Below are 19,706 nucleotides of genomic sequence, written 5' to 3' on the forward strand. Positions count from 1 at the left end.
TGGTCGTTGTATATGTTTTGTCTCACTGTGATGCTGTTGTTTTTTCTGTTGTTTTCTGTAATGTGTCTCAGTTGTTGTCACTGTTTGTACTTTGTTTTCTCGCTGTTGTTTTTCTGTGTGGTAGCTTTAGTGCACTTGTTTTTATTTTATTTTTTCTCCTGTACAGCACTTTGTAAACTCTGAGTTTTAAAACGTGCTATATAAATAAAGTGGATTGGATTGGATGATATATGTTGGATGCATATTAAATTTAAACGCTAAAGAGGTCTCAATCCAAATATTTTTTGTTAAATGTTTTGAGCTCTGTTTGTCGCGGATGTAGATTTTGATGTAGTATTCCTGAATATGTGCATATTTAACGTGCTGAAGGCAATTTGTGTTAATTTATGTCATAGGCTATATGGTTTTCTAGGGGTATTGAGGACGCTGAATTCAAATCTGCTGTAAACCAGCAGGTTGATCCTACTGTAGGTGTATAATTCCCCTACTCTGTTTTTCAAATATGTATTTCCATAAAGATGAGCTCAGTACAACTACAAACCTTGTATGCCATCATTTAACACAATTTGCCTTCAGGTTAACCCTTTTGGTATTAATATGGAACACAATACCACATCCAGTAATGAAGTTATGCACCCTGCTTTGGATTTTATTTAGTTGACAAATCATTTTCACAATATAGGCATATCCTATCTTTTCTTCACTAGCTGTGTCAGAATATGGGATTGAATTCTCCATTTACTATGAAAACGTACAAAATAACATGTTTCTACCTTGTTAAGTCAAAAAGAAAATTGCACCCTATTGGTGGTCGCCTTGCTTTTCTTTTTTCTTCTTTTTCTTTTTTCCTTTTTTTGAGGCACTGAGCATAGGCTACAGCAGATTTAAATGTAATCAAAACTCCACAAAAACCACAGAATGTGGTACGCAATTTGCCTTAGGGGTCAAACTTTTTGGAAAACTGACCCAGTCTACTACAGAGCAGGGCTGACAAGTGAAGATATGAGAACTCAATTAATATTTATGATTTTACCCAGGCAAATACTGTTTCAGAGATAAATTTGGGGGTTAACAATATATATATATATATATAGAGAGAGAGAGAGTGTGCGAGTGCTAATATATATTGGGGCAGTATATTGGGTTTGATGAGGTCTGGCTGTGTGTATTGAGTGTACAGGTTTTGATGAGGTCAGATCAACATATGGAATGTCAGAACAGGGTTTGCAGGTTGTCATAGTAATCTGCAAACTACAGTAACAATAAATACATAGCACAATAATACAAAATATAAATGATGACTATGCAGTACTGATTGATTGATTGAACATTTTATTAACAGTTTGAAGAATGGGTACAGTGCTCTTTGAGAGCGGTTTTGAAGGAGTCTAGGGATTCACATTTCTCAACGGCTGTTGGTAGAGTGTTCCACATTTTAGTGGCAACTGTGGCAATTGTAAATTACAATGTGTAATTTAATTGTACCATTGTATGCAATATATGAGCGCTTCTGACTTAAGTTCTGAGTGCTTTGTGGGGACGGCGGGAATCTTTTCCTTTGGAAACACTACCATCTTGTGGTGGACATAGGTTACTTCCAGTGGCTCATTCCTTACAGTAGCCCGGAACGACAGCCGGGTGGAGCCAACGACTCTGCAGGTTGACTTCCATCTGTCTCCTTCTTTTAACATCGGATCAACTGTCAAAAAGTTACATTGTGATTGCAATTTATTTTGATTGTAAAAGTATTGGCCCTTGCTACGTGGCATATTGGATCACAGCCGCAACATTTCACAGCGGTTTTTTAAAGAGGTAAGTCACTTTTACGTTGTTTCTCAAGTTCTTGCCACATGTTTAAGGAACTGTATTGGTTACAGCAGTCTGTTAATACATATCACCATGTAACCAAAAACCGTAAAGCATAATGTAATAATATACTCCTAGCGCGAAGGTGTCCCGTGAACCAAAAAATAACTGATCTACAAGTTAGCAACGCGTTGTTAGCTTGTAGATGAGTTATATTCTGGCACGCGACACCGTATAAAGGGGGCTTCACACGTAAGGCTACGGCGCACAGCCACTGAGCCACACGCATGGCCTCTCGCTTCGGAGGAAGTAACCATCTTCGGCGATCTTCCTGCTGATGCAATAATAACGTGGTGCACTGGTGCTTATCGTAATGCATTTTCAAATGTGTATTAGTATGTTATCCATCGCATTCGCATCCATTAAACAGTTTGATTAGTGTGGCGCATCAGTGGCTATAGGCCTACAGTTCAACTGGCGGCTGTGCTGAGGAGTTTTTATTTTTTTGCTCTTTCGACTTTCGGAAACTTAACAGGAGTCAGAGATACGGTCCAGGGCGATGGAGTGGAGCGGGCACCAAACATTGCCTTTTATAGCGACACACTGACCATGATGGCAAAGCCAATGAGAAAAAGTATCCCTGCAGTATTGTAGACTACGATTTTCATTTTCTACAAAGCCAGTGAAACATAAAAACCTGTCCTGACTCCTGAACAATCTAACAATATGTCAGGTAGGCCTACAGTAATAACTAAGTAATAACAACACAGTAATGTAATAGGTTGACTGTACTCATTCGGCCATGCAGTGGCATTACAGTTAAGTTAAGTACTTTAACTCTAAATATATATAGAGTTAAAGTACTTAACATAACTGTAATGCCTCTATAATGACTATAATATATAGAGTTAAAGTACTTAACATAACTGTAATGCCACTGCAATAAAAAACAGTTTTCCCAATATTATTGGGAACTGTATAATATCAGCAAACTATGTAAGGCAAGCTAATAACTAAATGTAAATTTCCCATAAGGAGGAGCAAGTATGAACTGCAGTGTTGACATCTTTATTTAGGCTATCCTCATGTTCCCTCAGTCAGATCACATGTATTTAGGAAGGGAAATACACCTGGGATATACTCTGGTCCATAGCTCTAATGCCTTGAAGGCATTAGAGCTATGGACCAGAGCTAGGATATAGCCTACCTACACCTACATCAGTTAAAAAAATGTTTTACAATATTACACAATATAGGCTAGCTAGCCTACATTTTATTCTACTAAAAATGTTATGCAGTAATTATTTTCGCATTAAAAAATACAGTAGACCCAATTGTGTGGTCATTCCTTGTTCATGCACAAAGAAAATAGACTGCACACTTGTCCATGGAGTTTCAGTCTGCAGACCTTCATCCGGTCTCTCTCTCTCTCTCTCTCTCTCTCTCTCTCTCTATATATATATATATATATATATATATATATATATATATATACACACACACACACACAATCCCTATATATATATTTTTTTTCTTTATTCCTTTCCCCCTGGTCCTTGCATGTCCGTTGGTCATAATTGTAATCTTCTCACATAATAGGCCAATCACCATGTCCAAGATATTTTTGGGAAAGGCATTGTGTTCCAGATGCACTTGCAGCTTAGTGTTTTACTACATTATGGTAGCTCCAATCGGAACTTCTCCCTCCGCTGTATAGCTTTGAGATGCTATACATATGACAGAGAGGTTCCAAATGGGGCTAGGATTTTGGTTGCTCTGCGCGTCCAATATGAAACATTATTGTTGAAACAATTGCAATGGTACGCTAGTGAGTGACTAGACATAGACAGACTACAGTCTGTCTCATACCTTGTTTTAATATTTACATTCTTACTTAATACTTAATACAATGTTTCGAAAATGTTCAGCCCCTAGTGGTCATTTATAGGTCTGTCAGCTTCAATTTGTAAGATTCCTCCCACCCCCCTCCCTCTTTTGCCTATCTGCCTTTTACTGTCTATCCCAGCCCAGGTGTCCCAAGAACAATTGTCCGATGTTTTAACTGTTGGAATAGCTGACGGTGTGCTTTGAGTATTCCTTCTAAGATGTCTTATCTCGGGGGAATAATTTATCTGGAAATCCTATTCCTTTTTTGTTTTTGTTTTGGTCTTTTTTGTATTAGGCTTTGCTCTAAGTCTAAGGCTATGCAGAAGCCCTGTTTTGTGCCGATAAATGTCATAAAACACAGCATATAATCCTAATTTCCTTTTGGTTTTATTTAACTTCATTGTTGTTTGTACTGTAGTGTATGTAGACAGATACATCGTTATTGTTGTGTGTTGTACTGCAGCTTTTTTGTCTCAAGGTCAGTGCAGAATCCACAGGTGTTCATTATGACCAGATTCCCAGAAATGGAAAGGTCTCTTTCCATTGCACACGAAGGCTGTCTTTTTATGATCACTCTCACATGGCACTTTTTTTTTTTAACTTTCCCAGTCACATGGACAGAGGGGGACCTAAAAGTTCACTTTGACTTGATTTGATTTGCATAACAAACTGTACAATTTCTTTCAAAATTAAGATTTTCCATAAGACATTTAAACATTTGCTGAATGCCCATCACATTTAAAATAGCCTCTTCACATCCTCAAATCCAGATATAGTAATTGTGTTGTAACTGTGCATTTAGCACTGCCGGCCAGTTGTTTATACTTTATCTGTTTGACTCATGTACAATGTACATTATTGTAATGTCATCTGGTAGAATTTGAAACAAATTCAATTCTAGTAGGAGCCCATACTGTATATTATCAGATAATAATATTTTGCAGTTTAAGCATGAGCATGGTAATGACACGGAAATGGCCGAGCAACACATATTCTGGAACATGGAAGGAATACATTACAAAGCCATTATAGATAGACATTAAATGTAGACCATTATCTAAATGGATAATGTGGTTTCAGGCATTCCCGTGCCTGTTTCGAAGGCTCTGTTTGTATCTGTTTCTACTGTGCTGTACAGTATGTCATATTCCAGTTGTGTACGGCTATGGCTTCTAAACATGACAGTATGAAGTGACAGCATTTTGTCTAAGTAAAGTAGACAAGTACTGTACATGTGACTTGACTGCCATTCCGCATTTACCCACGTCCCCTCTCTGTGTCACAGGTGTTCGGCCAAGCTGATTGGTGGAGAAGAGGGCAGGGCCTCTCTCTACCCACCTGCCTATTTTAGCTCTGCTGCAGCATGTCACATCATGAATCAGAATGCATGTGCAATGTGCTTAGTGCTAAACCCCTGGCTGCTCTTCCTACAAATCTCTCTCGCACAACATCTAAGGACATATGTTTCCATACTTCTAATTTGTTCCAAGTTTGATTGTTCATTATGAGTACACAACACATTAGCCTATGCAACTCTTGGACTCGGTTTGCTGTACAGTGTCTAGTCTAGACATTGGAGTTTGGGCATTATGTTTAGTCAGTGGAGAAGATTGGGTATGTGAGGTATTTATAGAGGGATGTGTTATAGACGTGTTAAACACAAATGGTTCCATTTGATGTACTGTACCAGAGATTTAAAGATAGCATCCGCCAAGCTTTAATTCTCCTAGCTTGTCATAACCCTGTTAGATAATGTGTGACAAACGTTGAGTACCGTATGCATTTTGGATTAGATTTTGACAGTTGTCTTCTTTTTAAGTTCTGAGCATTCCTGACATTGTCACTTTCTCCATATTTAATCTGCATCTAGATGAAACACATATTTGATTCGATCGTCATTACCATGACCTAGCCTAATACTTTTACAGCCGTGGTGTTTTCATGATCAACAGTTCTTTGCATTATTATTGTAAAGTCAGCTGGAGAGGTCAAGAGTTGGTCTGGCGGGTGGTGTGGTGGGGGTGGGGTAGGGGTTGAGGGGGAGACAGAATGCATGGCTGTCGTCACAGCTGTTCTGAGTCCCTGACCATGTGATGTGTCACCATTCTATTTGTGAGACTGGCACCTGAGGGGTTTGTAGTGCCACAGACCTGTGGTCTGTATTGTGGCTGCTCTCTCAGCTACAGTACTGTGTTCATCCTTGTGGGATTGTAAACTGCCCTTTGATGAACATATATATATATTCTGTTCTATGAAGAACATTCTCTAGGATTGCTCATACATCGTAAGGGGAGAAATTGTTCACCTCAAGGAAGGAGGATTGTTGTTGTTTTGCTTTCGAATATTATCAGGAGGCAATCTTGGTGAGTATACAGTACCCAAGTGCTTTGTCTTTTCTATTGAATGACTGAGTCACATCGACCTGTATGAATGCTGTACCTGGGTTGGATATCTGTGGTTTTCACAGCTGCATTGGTTTGTCAGAGAGAGACTGAAGCAGGATGTTTGATCAGGCTAATCATGATCGTTAGATAGCGTTATTTTGTAAGCCTACTGTACATGATATGGACAAAAAATCATCAAGTTTAAGACTTCATCACTATTTTTAAGTGTGTGTAGTGATATGGGTTTAAATTAAACTGGAACTATTAACTTTTGGATGTGGCAGTGGTACTGATGACCAATCTCCTAATATTTGAGACCACCCACCAATTTGGCCAGTAGGCAAGACATTATTTCCTACACATGCTAGTGGAGACTGTAGCTTGTTTTATTTTTTATTATTATTTACTTTAATTCATTGATAGTAGGCCTATTACCTTGACTTCTATTAATCTGTCAAAATTCGTAGTATCGTGTTAAAGTGTTAATTATTAACATCTGTATTACCCCTGTTCCTTATTTTTCAGTTGCATTCTCACTATTGTACACACTTGTGCTTTTTTAAGGTGGTAATGTTGTCGACTCAATCATGTCCGATCAAGAATATATTCATTAAACATAGTCGGGACCCCCGGAAATGATTTGGCCATGTCTGGCACCATCCTCCCCGCCCCGCCCCCAATACAAACTGACTGCAAAAATAGCCTTAATATTGAGAAAATATATCATAAATGAATACTGAAACCAGATATAATAATTAAGGAAAGTTTATGCATGTAGGCCTACTATGTAAACTCTTCATTTCCATTTTCAAAACAAAACATTTTTATTTATTTTTTAATAATTTGGGTCGGGAACCAACAGGTTGAGAACCCCTGTCCTACAGTATCTGTACCATACAGATTATGTATGGTACTATGTCATACAGACTGTCTGTACGTCATAGTATCAAGTTGTTTTATTAAATCGATTATACAGGGGATCATGAGATCATTCAACTGAGGGTGACTTTGCTTTGTTCTTAATCTTAATTTGTTGACCTTTGTTTTACCAGTCTTCTGACATTCAAGATGGGTTTCTACGTACTGTAATGTAGCAGGAGTTTTACACGTCACAGTCCTAACATCTTGGTGTTCTTGGCGTCAGGTTCACCAGCGAGTGCCAGGATGATTCTGGCGACATTAAAAGACATCGGGAAGCAGCTTCTAAGAGTGAAGGTGGTGGACTGTAACACAGAGGATTCCCGTCTGTCCCGATGCCTCAACACCTTTGACCTTGTAGCCCTGGGTGTCGGCAGCACGTTGGGTGCTGGCGTCTACGTGCTTGCCGGCGCGGTGGCCCGGGACAACTCCGGACCCGCCATCGTCCTCTCCTTCTTAATCGCAGCCCTGGCCTCTGTCCTGGCCGGTCTGTGCTACGCCGAGTTTGGTGCCCGTGTTCCCAAGACGGGATCAGCATACCTCTACAGCTATGTGACGGTTGGAGAGCTCTGGGCCTTCATCACAGGCTGGAACCTCATCCTTGCTTATATCATCGGTAAGATACTTCATCCTAGGGAAGGGGAGGAGCTATACCACATAATACAGTATGTGGTGTAGGAGAAAAAAATACTGAAAAGTGTTTTTCTCTGTCATTATAATAATTTCTTTTCTCGTTTTATATCTTGTTTCTTTCCTCTTTTAACTGCCAGTCATCATCTTAATACTTTTTACATACATTATTGTACAAGTATGTTATTTCCTTCAGCTGTGTAAAGTTTGTTTTCATGTCTATATGTTTCTGTCTTTTTTTCTTTATGGCACAAATAAACGTACTTTTCATCCACACAGGAACGTCTAGTGTTGCCAGAGCCTGGAGTGCAACATTTGATGAACTGATTGGAAAACATATAGAGGACTTCTGCAGACAATACATGAGCATGAATGCTCCAGGCATTCTGGCACAGTATCCGGACATATTTGCAGTCTTCATCATCATCTTACTGACAGGTTAGACGGCTCTACAATGTGATGGTAGTGTTTTGCTATTTCACGTCTGTCTCTGAAACGTAATTTTCCTCTCTCACATTTTGTTTTGCTTTCACTGTCCAACAGGCTTACTTGCATTCGGAGTGAAAGAGTCAGCAATGGTTAACAAAGTGTTCACCTGCATCAATGTACTGGTGCTGGTGTTTGTGGTCATCTCAGGTCTGGTCAAAGGAACCCTAAAAAACTGGCATCTGAATCCCAGTGAAATTCTAAACATTACCAGCAACTCCAGCCTTAAGTGAGTGTTTTCAAATGGAAAGCAGATATCCAAATTGGTGTTATAGTTATGCACTTTTATGCTGCATTCACACTAGCAGCGACAAAGCGACAGCTTAATACAAGTAATTTTCAATTGAAGTCAGCTACATCAATCTACAAACTCACACCCAACACTTATTGCTGTGTGACAAACTACATCAGAGATAGTCTGATGAAGGTCTAGGACCAGGTTGCTGTTCCCTTAATAAAGTTGTTCTGCTGCATTTGAGGACAGTGTGTTCCCTTTTTCAGTATGGGACGGGCACTTGGCTGTCCCTCTCCTGTCCTTTGTAGGTGTGCAAAAGCCTTGCTTTTTATGTGTGACAAGGCGACATGGCATTTTGTAGCTGTTGTCGGTGCTAATGTGAAGGTAAGGTAGCATAGCTATCTTCAGTTCAGAGCGGGCCTATTGCATGGCCTCTGAAAGTGCTGCTTGTGTTCTCGGGAACATCCAATCGATGTGACACTCGACACAGCACTCCCTTGGGTCCTCAGCTATACACCTGCCAAGTGTTAAATCGATCGAGATATATATATATATATTTTACAATACTACACAATATAGGCTAGCTAGCCTACATTACGGTCTACGGTAATGTAATTTTCTTATGCAGTATTTATTCTCGCATAAATTGTGTGGTCATTCCTTGTTCATGCACAAAGAAAATAGACTGCACACTTGTCCATGGAGTTTCTGTCTGCAGACCTTCATCAGGTCATTCATATATATATATATATATATATATATATATACACACACACACACACACACACACACACACACACACACACACACACACACAACTATCTTGAGGAGCATTAAACATTAACCCTTGGCCTACAATTCACGGAAAAAACGGAATTAATCGAAAAATCTAAACCTCCCGTTAACGGAAAAAACGGAATGACAATCAATATCAGTTATCGCGGGGTCAAAAGAGCAAAAATTAATATTTTTTCGCTAATATCACTAATGTTGGATGTAATTTACCAAAAAACGGCCGAAATCCGCGTGATCGTGCGCTATCGTGCACGCGCGCCGTCTCTATGTGCGTCGCTGTAAAAAATGTGATATTTTGGGGTTGATTTGAGGTTAATTTGACTTAGTTATGAAAAATATAGCATTAGCTTAGCAATCCGGACCAGCCAAGCTATTGACTAGGGTCAAAATACTACAGGATGTTGTTGATCGTTGAACCGGAAGTGACTTAGGAAGATCCGTCTATTTTAGCCAAAATCAGCATAATGGTGCTTTCCCGCCATCTGGTGGCGAATCGAGAGAATACATTTGCAATGAATGAAAAAAAAAAAAACATCTCTTCAATCCACCAGATCTTTCTTGTATGTTAAAACGATGAATTAAAAATATGCCAATTTGTTACCCAAACAAAAAAATTGGGACTGGTAGTCCAAGGGTTAAGAGTAGTGAGTCCTTCATAAACTAACTAATAACTAATGATATCATGTGGCATTTCGCCTTCATCAGGATGTGATGTGATGTGATGATGATAGTTACTTTCCACACAACCATAAATTATTATTTAAAATGTCTTTGTTATATTCGTTCCAGCATCGCAGAGTCGATAGTAACAGAAGAGAGACTTGGTGAGGGGGGCTTCATGCCTTTTGGCTTCACAGGAGTCCTCTCTGGTGCGGCCACGTGCTTCTATGCCTTTGTAGGCTTTGACTGTATTGCCACTACAGGTGAGAATCAAAATCTCTCTCTCTCTCTCTCGCTCTCAATCAATCAATCAATCAGACTTTATTGTCACAATACATTACAAGTAACATGGGCTCTCTCTCTCTCTCTCTTTGTTTGTAACTTTTTGTAACAGTAAACATGTAACTGCACATTAACATCAGTTAACCAGTAACATTAACCAGTTAACCTCCCCCACAGGAGAGGAGGTTAAGAATCCTCAGCGGGCCATTCCTATCGGGATAGTAGCCTCCCTCCTTATCTGCTTTGTGGCCTACTTTGGAGTGTCTGCAGCCCTCACCATGATGATGCCTTATTACCTGCTGGACCCCAACAGCCCACTGCCTGTGGCCTTTACATATGTGGGCTGGGGTGGGGCTAACATTGCAGTGGCCATTGGATCTTTGTGTGCCCTGTCTACCAGGTAAGGTGCATGGGACACCTTTCTCACAATTACTTATAGTTTTCTAATGATTCAGCATGCTTTTTTCAGATATGAATAATACAATTAAAGTTAAGCTACATTTTGTTTTGCATTAGGAACTTGGCTAACGGTATTCGTCAACTAACAGTAAATTCACACCAAGAAAACTTGCTATTGGTTCTTCTTATAGTATAATGTTGGGTAATTAAATAGTTTAGATTTGTGAACATACTGAATTTATTCCCAAAGACTTAACATCAAGTGCGTAGAACAAAAGAAAGTGCACACAATGAGAAAATCCCACGCACTGCCTAGAACTTGCAAAAATCTTTATTACAGAATTATGTTTTGGTCCTTAGACCTTCATCAGTGCAAAAAAGTTGTTTTGTAATGAAAGAATATTGCAAGTTCTAGACAGTGTGCTGGTCTGCTGGATCTGTATTTTTGTATTCCCAAACATGTCAATAATAGAACATCATAGCGTCATGGCCTCTCTGGATGTGGAACAGTATTGTTTATGTTCACATAATGTTGATGAAACGTCTTAAGATGGAGTATGTTTGAAATGTCCTTCAATATATTGTTGCTAGTTATGTTTTTTCGTAAATTATAGTCCTATATCGTCCTACTATAGTGTCACACAAAATCAGCTAAAATTGCAGATCTACAAGTTCAAAACATGTCACAACTTGTAGATCAGCTATTGCTTCCTTTGAATTTGTATCCTGAAAATTAGGGCATATTAAGTTTACACCCGACAGCAACGATATGCTATATCTAACCATGTGCAATTTACTTGCACGGCTTGCTTTTATTTCTCTCCCCTGCTAGCTTACTAGGTTCCATGTTTCCAATGCCCAGAGTAATATGGGCTATGGCAGAGGACGGCCTGCTCTTCAAATGCTTGGCTAAAATCAGCCCGAGAACCAAAACCCCCCTAACAGCTACAATAACATCTGGCGTTGTGGCAGGTGAGGTCACGTCTTAAACCCACTAACTAGTTGACTTCCCCCTCAGAACCCTAAAGGAACACTCTAGCCACACAAGGCCTCAAGATCCAGTTTTGCCCTCACCTTTCAAATCCACTTAAGCCCCATTTTATACTTTGATGGTGTCGTGCAGCGAAAACAGCCGGTCTACAACCTCAAAACGCGCAATGCAATGTGATGAGAGCTTGTTGAGGGAATTTTCCAACATTTTCCAGGTTGAAACCCTACATTCTAAATCGTTTTGGGCGCACTAGTCATTTCCCTGTGGAAGTGGAAGCTGAAACACTTTGTTGTGCCATAGTGTGTCTTCCATGTTGTTGGGCTGATAAGGCCGTCAGTTGAAGCCTTGTGTGAAGCCAGAGTTCAGCAACAGTATATTTGGGTTATAAATATCTTCCTCCTCCTCTTCCTCCTTCGTTCGACCTTGGCCTAGTCTCCTTGGCTCCATGTTCCCTCTACCACGCATTATCTTTGCTATGGCTCGTGATGGGCTGCTCTTCTCGTTTCTGGCGAGTGTCAGCAAGAGGAAGACACCGATTGTCTCCACCTTTGCTGCAGGGTTCATGTCTGGTAAGGTGACATGATCACACAAAAGCTAATTAAGAACAGATGGAGACTCAAAGCAACAGTCTACAAGTTATTGTTTTCTACTTAATTGTTCAGCAGCATTACAACCAAACATTATTTAAAAAGTCATTTATTCTGTTATACACAATTTTTTTAAACATTTGAAAACATATATGAATTAAACATTATACTATTGGGAGAGATAAATTGTCTACATAAAATCAATGAAATATAGCCACAATAAGACCTGAGAGAGAACACGAAATATATTGTCTTGTTTATAAATAGTATAGAGTCATTTCATCCGTCTGTAAATCTGTCTGTAAAGGCCTTACATATTTGACCCAAATAGACCTTCTGAATGAACATATCTTCCTGAAGCCAGAGAGAAAGTAACGGCATAGATGTAATTTACTATCTATCCACTCCTGCATAGTGGGGCCTCTGGAAGTAACCAATAACTTGGTTAGGTATTAATTAATTAATTATTCCAAAAGCGCCAGTGATTTTCAGTCCAGAAACGTATCTTGAAGGCCTCGAAATCTACACATTCCAAAATATGGAAAATTGCAACAGCAGATCAGTATTAAGTATGCTTTTAATGCTTTATGCTTTATGCTTTTAGCTTTACTACTGGCTGCTGTCAGGTGTCCAAAACCGTTCTTTTTTGTTATGATTTAAAAATATATTTTAATAATGAAAATAGCCAATCTACAAGCTCACAATGAGTCACATCGTAATGCGTTGTTAGCTGTTTGTCAGATATTTGATGTGACTGGTCCCTATGTCCCTATGTACTGTATGTTTGGAGTATGAGTGTGTCCCTCCTATGTATGTTTTGAGTATGAACAGTTGCAATACCGCTGGGTGACCTAAAGTGGCACTGTTGAGCAGCCTAAACACACACACACACACAGCACCGCTCAGTTCGCACGAACAGGTGCGATTTTTCTTTAATTAATTCTGTGTTGTGTTAATTTTTGTCACAAAATACCTTAATGTATTGTTTTCATTTGTATGAATGATCAACTCTGTTCAAAATAGAAGTTTGTGTTTTGTGCATTATTGTTAAATGTGGGACTTGTATTTCTCTGTTTCCTGTCCTGCAGCCGTGATGGCCTTCTTGTTTGAGCTGAAAGACTTAGTGGACCTGATGTCCATCGGCACCCTACTGGCCTACAGCTTGGTGGCTGCCTGTGTCCTAGTCCTCAGGTAGGGGTTGTCATTGTTAACGCTAAGCGATAGCAGCGGAGAATAATGTTTTCACCCCTGTCCGTCTGTCTGTCCGTCCGTGTGTGTGACGTGTGTCCTTCCGTCTGTTACCAGCTAATCACCATTGGCCCGGTCGCCACGAAACTGTGGCCACACTCCCTGAATGCCAATTCTGAACCTCTGCAAAATTTCCAGAATGGCCGGTTATGGCACCACCATGAGGCCGATTTTTGCAAAACAATTTTTTTTATATTACTCCTACAGAGTTTAACATACATCATGCAAATCGCTATACACTAACTCTATAGTCGTGATCAACACGGACCTGTCCGATTTTCCATATTTCATCCCGATTGTAAAGTAGTAAAACTATATTTTTTATTTTATTTTATCATGCTCATAAAGTGCTCTGTGCTCAAAGTGCAATTAAAAAGCAAACGTTTCGGTCCTAAGACCTTCGTCAGTGCTATATGTTTTTGAGACCACCGCTACCGTAGTCAAGTTTGAAAAAAAGGACGAAGAAAGGCGCAACAGTTTTCTCAGTGCTTCACACTATCACTATAGTCATGTGATATAGTATAGCGTCAGTCAGTATAGCTGTCAGAGTCCTGTGCTCCAAGGAGAACCTTTTCTAGTTTAAAGGGATTGTGACATTTAAAACACATTTTTGTAGATTTTTTGGCTTTTTTGGCTTTTCTTGACATCAATTTCACCAAAAAAAAACGAAGTTTGAACATTCAGGGCTGTATTTTGCGTGTCTTAAGTACCAGCTCTTATTCCCTAACTTGAGTAAACTAAAGACCTGGAGGCGTGATCAATGCCATTTGGCTATTCTGAGTGGTCAAAGAGCATTGATCACGCCTCCAGGTCTTTAGTTTACTCAAGTTAGGGAATAAGACCTGGTACTTAAGACACGCAAAATACAGCCCTCAGTGTATTCTCTGCTGTCTGGACTTTTGTGAATAATTATGCAAAAATGTCTCATCTGGTTGGACGGCAGAGATATACGTAGATCTCCGCTAAACCTCCGCCCCCTCCCCTCCCCTCTGCTCCCTGCCTAGTGCCTACCCTCTCTTCTCCGCTTCCTCATTGTGATCGCGACTTTGTTTCTTTGTAATACTTACTAATAATGGCTTCTAGAGATCTGCTCTGTTGTTGGCTGTGTCAATCAACACAAGTCCTTACACTGGATACCAACTGGCCTAGATGACTCTTTTATTTTTGACGACGTTCCTACCACGTTGTCAAAGAAGCGCATCTTGGGTTGACAGGAAAGGGGGAATTACCGACATCTACAGGCTAAAATAATGTGTTTTTCCATGGCTTCTCAGGATGAACTTTACACATGCACAAAAACTCGTGTCAAGAAATACTGGAGTGGAGTTGAGTGTTCAAACTTTTTAGACACGTTTGAAGGACCATGGCCAAGACTTTTAATGTTGTTAAAATTATGTTATAAATCATGTCATAATACCTTTAAGTCTGTGTATGCCTCCCCTATCATGATCACTATCACATGCTTTATATCTCAACAGTCAACACACATGCTAAAGCATACATAGTACCATAGTTTTGACTGTCATAGTAAAATAACCTCTTGTCACTTGTAAGGTACCAACCAGAACTTCAGAGTGTGGCCTATGAAATGGCCAACACACAAGATGAAAACGAAATAGGTGAATCCATTAACGAGGGGACCATTGGCTTCCTGCCAGAGGCAGATGACCGTTTCACCATAAAGAGCCTAGTTCTCCCTTCCAACACAGAACCTTCTCAACTATCCGGTTTTATTGCAAGCATGTGCACCAGTACAATTGGTGAGACACATTGTTTTTTTGCAAGCTTTCACTTACTTTCGACGCCACTGCATTTCTATTATGGGACTCTTGGGACCCAAACTTATAAAATATATTATGAGTTAGCCAATTCATGATTTGTTTTAGTTTTTTGTTTGTTTTCAAATTTTTAATACAGCAATGCATTGATATTTTTGATACTTCGTCCGCCACTGCGATGCACTGTGTTTTAGTTTGTTGTTTTGTTTGGTCTAGTCACTGCTGTGTCTCTTTTCCTCTCCAGGTGTTTTGGTGTGTGTCTTCTGTATTATAGCTGTGCAAGGGGGATTCGCACCCTGGTCACTCACCCTCCTAAGTATTCTTATGTTTGCCATCCTGGTTATCACCTTCATTGTATGGAGACAGCCAGAGAGCAAAGCCAAACTGTCATTCAAGGTAATGTCAGTTATCATACAGTAAAGATCATTACACACTGGCAAATTTGTGATGTGACACGAATAAACGACCCGAAAATGCAAAATATTTGGCCAGCGAATTTGGACGCGGCTGCCTATACACATTTAAGTGCGACGCGTATATGCGATTATTCACCACTCCTCTCCTCCTCCAGCTTCTGATTATTCGCCACTCCTCTCCACTCCTCCTGAGTAGTTGCAGATGCAGACAGCGCAATTGCGTTGGGACGCAGAGTCATTTGTGGTCCACGCCGCCCACCACGGCCATCTGTAAAATAAAATGATAAATAGTGCCCAGCTCCCCCCAACAGTTCTAGTGTGGTGGAGGTTAGCTTAATAACGTGGAGAAGAGGTAGAGGGTGCAGTAGGCTACCCGCAGAGCTGCAGGCTGACTGCTGCTCTGTTCATAATCACAGCAGGTACGTTTGGGCTGCATTTTGATAGGTGAGAGGTGTAGCATTCACCAGCCAATGTCCGCAAAATTCGACACCAAAGCGAAAAAATAACAGATGCATTTTCACGTCGAAAATTTGCCCCTGGTGTGTAAGTAGTTGAGTGAGCCTGAAGTCTGAAGTCTGTTAGTCTGAAGCGGTGGAAAATAGTTGATCTACTATTGTACTGTATGTTTGCAGGTTGTTACAGTAATAGTAAGACAGAGAAAGTTTATTTGTATGTTACAAATAAACCGTACTACCTAACTACTGCATTTTAAAACCTCACTTCCTCAGGTTCCCTTGTTGCCATTCGTCCCTGTAGCTAGTATGTTCATCAATGTATATCTGATGATGCAGCTCGACAGAGGCACCTGGATGCGTTTTGCCATCTGGATGGTCTTGGGTACGTTTATTTTCTCAAAGCCACACAATTTTCATAAAATGAATGTAGGGCCTCAATTAAAATGTTGGTTCTACGTTCTGTTATTGTCATTTTTAATACGGTAATGCACATTTTGAGCCACTTGAGCCCTATACGACAAATAGCAAAAAAAGCAGATCTACAACTTCACAACACATCGTATGGCAACATGTATCTACTAACATATGGGCTAGTAGATCTGCTATTCTCGCTATTTAAAAACATATATATAATATATATATATATATATATATGGAAACATTGTCCAAAATTGCTGGATGTCACGTTCAATGTACTGTATTTAAACATGTTAAAAAGAGAGTTTGTTACCTTGTGACAGATTGTAGAGTGGAATGGGTGGATGCGTTTGTTTTGTTTTGTTATGTTATGTGTCAGCAGTAATGTTTCTGTACTCTCTCCAGGTTTCTTTATCTACTTTGGCTATGGTATTCGTAACAGTGCAGAGGCAGCAATGAGCAGGAGCAGCCCTGACAGTTACAAACCACCGTGCTCTCTCAATGGACAGCCCATGAACATAGAGAAGGAGGCCTTTCTACACAGTGGACATACAGCCGCAGAAGATGACGACGAGGATTCTTAAGAGAGGTCCGGTGTTCTTCTCTGTGTGTACTATGAATGAAGCTTTGTTTATACTTTGTCACTCTCCATAGTGTAAATTGGGCTTATCTCACTGTCACTGACACCCACAGGTGCCTCTCGGACGTAATACAAACCCAAGAGACTCATGAAGCGTTCATTGCACATTTCAAACCTGTGCACCGACACCCTGGTGCCACCATTTGGTTGCTGTTGTCCTTGAATTGGTCTAAAGGCTAAATTTGTATTTTTTTAATTTACCATAATTGCCTGATAGTGTTGCTTTAAGTCATCACTGTACAGTACGTTATTTATTGGTATATGTATGCACTTTGATATGGTTAGAATAGCAAAAGATAATATATCAAATCTATTGTACTGCCCTTCAATTGTTATTATGTGCATGACTACACAACCAATACAAATGAGCCATATTTGCCTCTTTCTATGAGCAACAACATTCAATTCTATTCATCTCATAAAATGTGCATCCTTGGTTTTAGAAAAATATACATTTAATTTAAGAACAAGTAAGAAACACCAATCGTTCATAACATTGTTAAATGATTTAACAATAAGAAATTCAAAATGTGCATTTGTCAACTATGATATTATCACAGTTGGCAAAGGCAGATGGATCACTTTTCAGATCCAGGTCCTCTGTCTCTGATATTTTAAATGTAGTCCAGTGGCACAGTGCTGGTCACTGTGTCCAAAATCTATGCAAAATTATCAAGTCAACATCCATTTGTTGTGCCAGTACCCCAATCAAAAAAATCCTTACTGTATATTTGGAAATGATGATTATTGTCAAGTATAGCACAAGCTTCTAGTAATATGCACACTGCCTTTTGTGATGCTGTTGCACTACTTGGCCATAATACTCAAAGATACAGATTTCTGTCTGGAAACAATGCACTAAATGGGGATATAGTGACATGCTAGTACAGTATGTATGCCCCTTCTGCGTCATCAGTATGTTGCATGGTGCTCTAAAGAGGGGGTATTTAGTTGCTGCTGAACTGACTTTATCTGGTTTCTCCATCACCTGCTTATTTATTTGAGGTCAGGCTTAATATAATCTCACATGTAAAGTTCTGGCAAGGGATTTGTCACGCTAGAATTTTGCCAAAGAATAGTGCACATCCTGGTGCTGTGCTTTATGTTATATAATGTGAATTGATTATCAGCATTACACAAGTCAAGTAATATTATGATCAAACATTTAAGTGCCTGTTTGTTTCTATATTGCCGGTACCCCAAAGAGTAAACTATTTTATCTCTGACTAGCATTGACAAGAGTGTCTGTAAATACTGTACATTGTGTATTTAATGCTTTTTTTTTCTTTCTTTCTTTTCTTTTTTTTTTGTAAAGACATTTTAGCGTTTTCTTTGTTTTGTTGTACTTTTGCATACACATCTCTCTATGAGTCAATCAATATGAAGACAAACTTGATGCTGCTTCTCAAGAAGTATGATAAAATGGCAGTTGTCCAATTCTGTTGATAAATTCGTTTAGAGCGATGTGTGTGGAGTAAAATAAAATAAAAGTTACACTAAAGTAAAGTATGTCTTTAATGAACCCTGTTTAATTGGTATGTCAATTAGTTTTTTTCTTTTTGGTTTAGGTATTTATGATTCTTCATTTTGTTAACCAGAGGCCAAATTCATTCATAAAATGTATTATTAATAATAATAATTACCCTTATTATTATTATTATGAACAGTATAACTTTGTTATTATAAATATATCATATTTATTTAAAATGCAAGCGTAGACTTGTCTATGGATTCTCAGTCAGACTAAGCAGTTACATAAAACATTAAAAAGTTTAGTGGTAAAAACACTTGAATCAAATGAGCTGTTGCTACATAAATGTTACACTTCTGTGTTCATCATGGCTTGTATGTTTTGTAAATACTATGCTTGTTGCCATTTTGCCATGTAACTGGGTGATTCATTGTACTTTATCAAGAACCAAAGACAACCATTTCATTATCATTGGGATGTATTTGGGTTGCTTGCAAAGTTGTTATGTTTTGGACTTTCTTGTACAAAATATGTTTTTCTTTTCCTTTAATGTACAGTTACAGCTTTAAAAAAAAAAAGTTAATGCCAAGAATACTTTGAAGGAGCTGAATGCCAGTTTTCCCATACCAAATGTATAGCGGGGTGCTACACGTTTTCATGCATGTGTCATTGAAAATCATCACACCATTTGTTGTTTTGGAGTGTGTATAGTTTAGAATATGGGCATTGTCCTGCTGTAACCAGCATTCAAGTGAAGCCAGATCGACCATTGTGTTTGAATATTTTGTCTTTGATGCTGTGCATTTCATTGGAGTTGAATTGTGTGCAAACTTGAATGAAGCTATTTGGTTTTCATGCAGTTACACCTAAATGAAAACACTTATTTGCACTCTGTGTTTGTTTTTCAATCATTCTCGACTAATCGTCTTCCTGTCAAGGTTGAAGTCCTGCTGTAAATAAATGATGCTGGAAAGTTAATGGCACAAATATTGTTATTGATGTGTTGTAATGTGCTTGAAAGTTTGTCATGCTCTGCATTTGTTATGAATCCAAAATATGTGCCATAGGCCTACACAATGTAGGAGCCATAACGTGCTTAGAGTGTGGAGTGTGCCAGTGTGTACTACTATTCACCAACAGGGGGCGATATATGTTCACATTTAGAAGGGCGTTGAAACCCCCCACCCCCGGCTCCGTCTTTTGAGCTAATTTAGAACTTCC

At 39.2% G+C, this 19,706-nt stretch overlaps 1 protein-coding gene across 7 annotated transcripts; it reads left to right on the forward strand.

Annotated features, from left to right (window-relative positions):
- The first annotated feature begins 1,651 nt into the window (after positions 1-1,651).
- LOC310864233 (high affinity cationic amino acid transporter 1-like) lies at positions 1,652-19,463 on the forward strand. 7 transcript variants are annotated; one of them, XM_083772841.1, is made up of 14 exons: positions 1,652-1,830; positions 2,351-2,539; positions 7,222-7,611; positions 7,905-8,063; positions 8,169-8,340; positions 9,931-10,064; positions 10,261-10,483; positions 11,315-11,454; positions 13,149-13,251; positions 14,863-15,068; positions 15,331-15,482; positions 16,231-16,339; positions 16,780-16,963; positions 17,068-19,463. In XM_083772841.1, exons 2-13 carry the CDS (start codon positions 2,533-2,535, stop codon positions 16,956-16,958), a joined length of 1,974 nt encoding a protein of 657 aa, XP_083628967.1. In that variant the 5' UTR covers positions 1,652-1,830; positions 2,351-2,532; the 3' UTR covers positions 16,959-16,963; positions 17,068-19,463. The 7 variants fall into 7 exon arrangements, with proteins under 7 accessions (XP_083628967.1, XP_083628966.1, XP_083628968.1 ...); XM_083772840.1 differs by having other exon boundaries at positions 16,780-19,463; XM_083772842.1 differs by lacking the exon at positions 11,315-11,454 and adding an exon at positions 11,906-12,042 and having other exon boundaries at positions 16,780-19,463.
- The last annotated feature ends 243 nt before the right edge of the window (positions 19,464-19,706 follow it).

This window comes from Protomyctophum parallelum, assembly GCF_964188405.1.
Source record: "Protomyctophum parallelum genome assembly, chromosome: 9".
NCBI lineage: Eukaryota > Metazoa > Chordata > Actinopteri > Myctophiformes > Myctophidae > Protomyctophum > Protomyctophum parallelum.

Excerpts from the sequence above, each read along its gene's own strand:
- LOC310864233 (XM_083772840.1), top strand. Across the intron at positions 10,065-10,260 it reads TGACTGTATTGCCACTACAG|GAGAGGAGGTTAAGAATCCT; the intron begins GTGAGAATCAAA and ends CCTCCCCCACAG. Across the intron at positions 16,340-16,779 it reads TGCCATCTGGATGGTCTTGG|GTTTCTTTATCTACTTTGGC; the intron begins GTACGTTTATTT and ends TACTCTCTCCAG.